The following is a 6,604-nucleotide window of genomic DNA, read 5'->3' as shown; positions in this document are numbered from 1 at the left end:
ACCAGGCTCTCTTGGTTCCACATCAAACCTTACTTAGGTTTATATAGACAAACAAACATAGGAAATTAATCTATGAGGTTTGTATAACTGTTCTACGAGAAGAATCCTCTTATAGCTCTAGTTCATCATGTCAACCATTTTACAATGTTAGAATTCTGATGTATGTATTTGAGATTGGATTCATCATCTACTATCCATTAATGAACCCTTTTGACATAGCAGTAGTAGTAGTAGTACATAGGCGGCCTTAAAGAAATTATCTGGGTCTAATAAATACATGCAAAAAAAGTCCATTGGTTTTGCAGTAAAATGAACGGCCCAACAAAACCAACAATTAAAAAAGAAAAAAATGCACCAGCCGGGAATCGAACCCGGGTCTGTACCGTGGCAGGGTACTATTCTACCACTAGACCACTGGTGCTTGTTGTATCATTCAAACACGACTAATATCTATTAATACTTATTTCCTTTTGTTCGCCTATTTGTTCATATATTCTCGGGGAGTTGGTGAAAAAGTGGAGCTAGAGAAGATGGAGAAAGTGGTAGATCTCTTCGGAGTGGGAGAAGCCAATACCCAGAAGCTACTCGAAGGAGGCAACGATCTCAGCCAAATCCAGCAGGGACTCTTCATAGGTTCAGTAGCTGAAGCGAACAACAAAGATTTGCTCAAAAGCTCCAACGTCACTCATGTCTTAACCATAGCTGTCGCCTTGTCCCCTCCTTACCCTGATGACTTTGTCTATAAAGTCCTCGAAGGTGCCTCCTTTTGACTTTCTTTTTATTCTTCATTGATCGTGTTCCTCTTCTTGAACTGTAACGTTGTAAACCTTTGTTTCGTTTGTTTGAGATTTTGAGGTTAGTTGTTGACAGATCCGAGACGGATTTGACTGTGTACTTCGATGAGTGTTATAGCTTCATCGACCAAGCTATTGAATCTGGAGGTGGTGTTTTGGTCCATTGCTTCATGGGGGTTTCACGGAGGTGACTTTCTTTCTTTCTTTCTTTCTTTCTAGTTAGCACAACAAAGGGTGTGTCTTGTGTCTTGTGTGTGATATGAATCTTCTAGTTTGTTTTTGTATGTTATGGCAATGAACATGCTACTTACATTTTTTTTTTTTTTTTTTTTTTGAAGTGTGACTATAGTGGTGGCTTATTTGATGAGAAAGCATGGGATTGGTTTCTCTAAAGCTATGGAGCTTGTAAAGAGTAGACGACCTCAAGCAATGCCTAACTTTGGTTTCGTTTCTCAGCTGCAGCAGTTTGAAAAATCCATTAAAGGTATATGTGTGATTGTTTTTTTTTTCTCTTTATATTTCGAATCCTTTTGAGATCGTTCTTACTGATTCCTAGAGTAGACTCTGTTCTGTGGGTAACATGTTGGAAAAACATAGACTGAAGTCAATTTTTCGTGTTAGTTGTATGGAAAGGTTACAGAAAATTTTAGAAATTTCGATAAATTTTCAGTCTCAGGAGTATTAAAAAACGCTGATTCGGAGATTGAAATATCAGCAGCATCTCCTTGTAATCCAACTCGTATTGATACAATCTATGTTTTTTCTTGGTTACACGCAGTGCATGATGAGGCTTCTTCTTCAGTGGATAATAAGGAGATAGTAGTATGAACTCTCAAGAGATTATGAAGAAGTCTCATAATTACCAAAAAATAAAAATAAATCATTGTTTCGTGATTTGAATGATTTTTATTGTGAAACAATTGATGGTGAGTGAGCTATTTGCCATGTCCATTTGCCTATTGAAATAAATGAAAACACAGTCTATTACAATCAATATGTTTGAGGATGATGTTGAAATGCACTTTAACCAATCCCAAACCAGATTGAATTAGTTTGGCATTTGGTTTTCGACCCTTGCATATTTCATTACATTCATTGTAAATGTCATTGGATTGTCATTACATAGTTACATATATCACTGACATAAACAATGTGAATTTTCCTAAGAAATAAATTGAAAAAATGATAATCAGAATTTCATAATATAAAGCAAAAATGATAATCAGAATTTCATAATATAAAGCACTCTTACTTAAGCTTTGAGTTTCAATTTGTCAAATAGAATACATACTATCAAATTCTCTATGTTTGGTTGGATAAGTTAATAACTGTATACTTGCTTCTTATTGTGCAAACACGTATCTTGAAAATTTGGTTTTTTTTTTCTGGATTTTCTTATTGCTTGCATTGTCAATGAGTATTATATAACGTGATATACCATGGACAAATTGAATAGCGATGCTGGAGTTAAATTACTATACTCCTGAAGTTAATATTTTAATTAAATGGGGGCATGCACCTTTGCATGCCGTATACATATTGTAGCATACAAACATATGTCAAGAATATTTCTTTACAACTTCTACATTGTTGGGACTTAATTAGGGTAGAACTAGTTTTTATTTTCCCCTTACATCTTTTGCATTTGTTATTTAACAATAGCATGTTGCATTCAGGAAAAAGCTATTACGATAACAACATTTTGGTTTGGTTAATGTCACTATAACAACATTTTTTGGTTATGTTAAAACCTTGTAAATGAAGTCTGGAACATGTATACTTCACAAGTTAAATAAACGAAGCCGAAAATTCAGAATACATCTTTCATTAAAAACAATAAAAATAATAAGAATATCAGTTTTTGGGAGGAATCTTAATGAGCCGTCGAGGTAGCTGAGACTCATGAAAAACCTTGGACAACTTAAGTTTGCTACAAAAGTTATATCATTTTTTCTTTCTTGTAGAGTCTATTTCATGCAACTGATCCATAAAAACATTAGCATGGCGTTCCAATTGGATCCACAACGGAGAACGATGGGATCATATATATAGTCAAATTAATATGTTGATTGTACTAATCTTACAAAACCATTGGACAGATGAATCTAGAGTAGGTATCAAAGAATAAGAAAATATAAGCCAGAGATTTGGACGATCATGATGAATCACTTCATATAAAAAGTTACATCATACGTTACTGCTTCTAAATCGTCTGATCTTGGGAGAACTTAATACTTTAACTTTGTTTACATAATGAAAACGTTCAGAGCATGATTATTTGGAGGTTCTTAGGGTGAAGTTCTTAGCGGAATATAAAAACCCGTCTCTTAACTTTTAACTAAAAAAAATAAAAAACGTCACTTAAAACTCTTATTTAAGAGTCGGTTCTTAGTTTTTTTAGTTAAAAGTTAAGAAACGAATTCTTATATTCCACTAAGAACCCCAGTGTAAGAACCTCCCAATAATCATGTTCTAAGTTTCTTTGTTTTGGTAAGGAAATGCGGTTTAATAATTAAAAAAGAGGCACAAGGGTAGAAACTAGAAGTAAAAGAAGATGGTTCAAAGGCATGCACTCTAGATGAAAATACGATATGTATAAAATCATAAAAGACTTCACGCAGTGAATGTAAATGTAAATGTAAATGTATCCAACTTCACAAACGTGACGTATCTTCGCGTATGCATACCTTTCTCTACTTTGTACTTATACATATTGATTGTAATAAGAAAGAGAGAGAAAGTTAGTAAAGAGACAAAAGAATGTCACGAGACAGTGACATAGTGCATTTATGAATCCTTGGAAAAGAAACTCCGAACCCTAACTCTCTCTCCTTGTTGCGGCTGTATAAATACCACATTATTTTGAAGCATGTGTCAACAAACGTGGAAAGCGATCATCTTCTTCTTTATAGATAAGAACCGTAGAACAGATTTAATTGAATATTAATCAACGATCATGTCTCACATCGCTGTTGAGAGGAACCGAAGAAGGCAGATGAACGAGCATCTTAAATCCCTTCGTTCTTTGACACCTTGTTTCTACATCAAAAGGGTAAGTTTCTTGTTATAAGATCCTTCCCTTCATCATACTCAATTGTATATATCCAGATTGGGGATTTTTTTTTTATTAATGATCGGTGATTTTAGTGTTGACGTAATTTCAGATGGTATAATTAGAGATTCTTGAAAAAAATTTGAATTTTCGGATAATCGAACTCTCGAAAAGTTTCTTTTTCAAGACCCAAAAAGTGATTTGTATGCAAATCAGAAGTTTTAATTTGATTCGCAATGGATCATGCATGGTCATCTTTCTAATAACGGATATTCGGAACTTACTAATTTTGGTGAAATATATATGTTGTACCTGCCATACTACATATATTCCATATTTGTTCTCTTTTTTTGGTAAAACATATTTCTTCTCTTGTCCATACATATGTGATATGATTGACTATGTATTATAATTTGTACTCGAATGCACCAATCTATTCAGATATATATGATATTGTTTTCGTTGATTGATTGGTATTAGGGAGATCAAGCTTCAATAATCGGAGGAGTTATCGAGTTCATCAAAGAGATGCAGCAATTAGTGCAAGTTCTCGAGTCCAAGAAACGTCGCAAGACACTAAACCGGTCTTCTTCTCCTTATGATCACCAAACAATCGAGCCATCCATCTTAGCTGACACCCCTAACGCAACCACCAGAATGCCGTTTAGTAAAATCGAGAATGTAATGAGTCTAATGACAACAAGCACCTTCAAGGAAGTTGGAGCATGTTCCAACTCCCATCATGCAAACGTTGAAGCCAAGATCTCAGGCTCTAACGTTGTATTGAGAGTTGTCTCTTGGAGAATTGAGGGCCAGCTGGTGAGGATCATATCCGTCTTGGAGAAACTCTCTTTTCAGGTTCTTCACCTCAACATTAGCTGCATGGAAGAGTCTGTCTTGTACTTCTTCGTTGTCAAGGTACATATTTATATGTACGTGAATACATATATAATCATAGAACATTAATTTGCATGTGTTTTTTTCTTATATAATTTTGGGCCTAACTAATTAAATTTGCATATGCAGATAGGACTGGAGTGTCACTTAAGCTTGGAGGAGCTAACCCTTGAAGTTCAGAAAAGCTTTGTGCCTGAAGCCATTGTCTAAATCTAGCAACTAAAACCAATGTACTAATTAATGTGCTTCGTTTACATAAGCACATGCACTTAATACTTTGCTAGAAATAAGCTCCTATACCCTTATCACACTTATATGTTTTTGTTGTGTCCCAACTGAATCGAAGTTGTAATTTTCCACAAATAAATCATCACAAATTATGCTCACCAGTTTTATGCTTCCATCATGTAACGGAGTCTAATCATTAAATTGAAAATATGATCATTTTTATTAAAGTATTTTTTAATTTTCTTGTTTTTTAAAACGATACACGCTAGTATACACATTATGGTGTTTAAATTTTTTTACTAGTACGCGGAGTCTTATAGTATATGTTTCTAATTTTGTAGGGCGAACAAAAAGATAACAAACTTACGCAAATTATGAATCGTATGGACTTTTAAAAAAAAAACAGAATGTGTGAAGAATTATCTGTAATTCAACAGGATGTCTTCTGCATATGGCTGAGCTTGTGCGATGCACGCATCCTTATTGCAAGCCTCGTCGATAATTTTCCAGCTGAACTCCATGTCTTCTTGGATTGTCAAACTCTCGTAGTCAGGCTACTAGTTTTGGATTAATTCGACGACATTCCCTGGGATTGATTGTCAAAACTTTTCCTTGATCTCTTTTAATTCTATTCATCGTTTAGCCAACTCTTTGGAAGATGCACTTCTTATGCCTCTTCCTTACTCTGTTCGTCGTATACTTGAGCTACAATATGAATTCCATGACACAAAAAAAGGAATCGTGGGTAAGAAAAAAAACATACACAATAGCATGATAACATGTTAAATATCAGTAGAAACTAAATATAGGGATCTCTTTCTTTCGTGTACATGCACGTGATCCCCTTTAATATCTAAATAAATTCGGAGCAAACAAACGATGTTAAAATTACATTGTCTTAATATTCTAAATAGATCAGTACTGTAATTGATCTATGGAAAAATATTGTATATGATGGTTATCTCTTTCTCATTCAACATAATTCGATTTGTTTATCCAAATTAGCCATCCTTATCTAGGATTTTGCTTTTTAAGATGACCAGAGAGTATTGATTAAAAAGAAGAGTCAGTGATGAAATAATAGTTGTTATATTATAAAACACGAAGGAAAAAGCATAGAGAGGGCATAATTAAGTTTTTTATATATAGGGCTTTACCTAAGCTACGCATTACGAATATAATACAGAGTTCCAAAAAGAAAAAAAATGTAATAAGTGACACATTGTATGTGTTTGAAGTTGTTAATGATAATCTTCAGATGACAAAAAAAAAGGCGCATAAACATAGTAGTTATTGTTATGAAAGTCAGACATTTCCAACTTCGAAAATGTTGAAATAATTAAAGATGTGGGTCTCATTGTCACTATTTGCACAGTAATTTTTCTTCTATAAATACGGAGTTTTCGATCATTTGTAAAAACACGATTACACCATCCCTTCTCCTTTAATAACACATCCTCTCTTCTTATCAGTGTTATCTTCTTCGTACGGGTATAAAATTTTGCCCTTATTTAAATTCCTGCGATATAATAAAATTTCAGTTCTTTTATAACACGTTATCAGCACGATCACTCTGCGATTCGGTAAAATTTATTTGTATCATTTATACCCTGTTATAATGGTCGGTATACCG

The 6,604-nt window shown here is 33.9% G+C and overlaps 2 protein-coding genes and 1 non-coding gene across 3 annotated transcripts; 2 read left to right on the top strand and 1 right to left on the bottom strand.

Moving 5' to 3' along the window:
* Window positions 1-350: 350 nt before the first annotated feature.
* TRNAG-GCC lies at window positions 351-421 on the bottom strand. Its single transcript has one exon. It is a non-coding gene; the product is annotated as a tRNA-Gly (tRNA).
* Window positions 422-515: 94 nt separating this feature from the next.
* LOC106293053 (dual specificity protein phosphatase 1B) lies at window positions 516-1,788 on the top strand. The gene is made up of 4 exons (XM_013728725.1): window positions 516-756; window positions 861-981; window positions 1,133-1,278; window positions 1,573-1,788. The coding sequence occupies exons 1-4, from the start codon at window positions 531-533 to the stop codon at window positions 1,620-1,622; spliced, it is 543 nt and encodes a 180-aa protein (XP_013584179.1). The 5' UTR covers window positions 516-530; the 3' UTR covers window positions 1,623-1,788.
* A 1,900-nt stretch (window positions 1,789-3,688) lies between these two features.
* Window positions 3,689-5,126, top strand: LOC106293922 (transcription factor MUTE). The gene is made up of 3 exons (XM_013729556.1): window positions 3,689-3,846; window positions 4,327-4,764; window positions 4,873-5,126. The coding sequence occupies exons 1-3, from the start codon at window positions 3,751-3,753 to the stop codon at window positions 4,951-4,953; spliced, it is 615 nt and encodes a 204-aa protein (XP_013585010.1). The 5' UTR covers window positions 3,689-3,750; the 3' UTR covers window positions 4,954-5,126.
* The last annotated feature ends 1,478 nt before the right edge of the window (window positions 5,127-6,604 follow it).

Source organism: Brassica oleracea, chromosome C5 (genome assembly GCF_000695525.1).
Source record: "Brassica oleracea var. oleracea cultivar TO1000 chromosome C5, BOL, whole genome shotgun sequence".
Classification (NCBI taxonomy): Eukaryota; Viridiplantae; Streptophyta; class Magnoliopsida; order Brassicales; family Brassicaceae; genus Brassica; species Brassica oleracea.
This window is presented reverse-complemented; position numbering and strand designations above follow the sequence as displayed.

What these genes read in the sequence shown, in the direction of transcription:
- LOC106293922 (XM_013729556.1), top strand. Translation starts at nt 3,751, where the DNA reads ATGTCTCACATCGCTGTTGAGAGGAACCGAAGAAGGCAGATGAACGAG. An exon ending in CTTGTTTCTACATCAAAAGG is followed by an intron (nt 3,847 to 4,326) that starts GTAAGTTTCTTG and finishes GATTGGTATTAG; the next exon opens with GGAGATCAAGCTTCAATAAT. An exon ending in TGTACTTCTTCGTTGTCAAG is followed by an intron (nt 4,765 to 4,872) that starts GTACATATTTAT and finishes TTGCATATGCAG; the next exon opens with ATAGGACTGGAGTGTCACTT.
- LOC106293053 (XM_013728725.1), top strand. Translation starts at nt 531, where the DNA reads ATGGAGAAAGTGGTAGATCTCTTCGGAGTGGGAGAAGCCAATACCCAG. An exon ending in TTCATGGGGGTTTCACGGAG is followed by an intron (nt 982 to 1,132) that starts GTGACTTTCTTT and finishes TTTTTTTTGAAG; the next exon opens with TGTGACTATAGTGGTGGCTT. An exon ending in GTTTGAAAAATCCATTAAAG is followed by an intron (nt 1,279 to 1,572) that starts GTATATGTGTGA and finishes GGTTACACGCAG; the next exon opens with TGCATGATGAGGCTTCTTCT.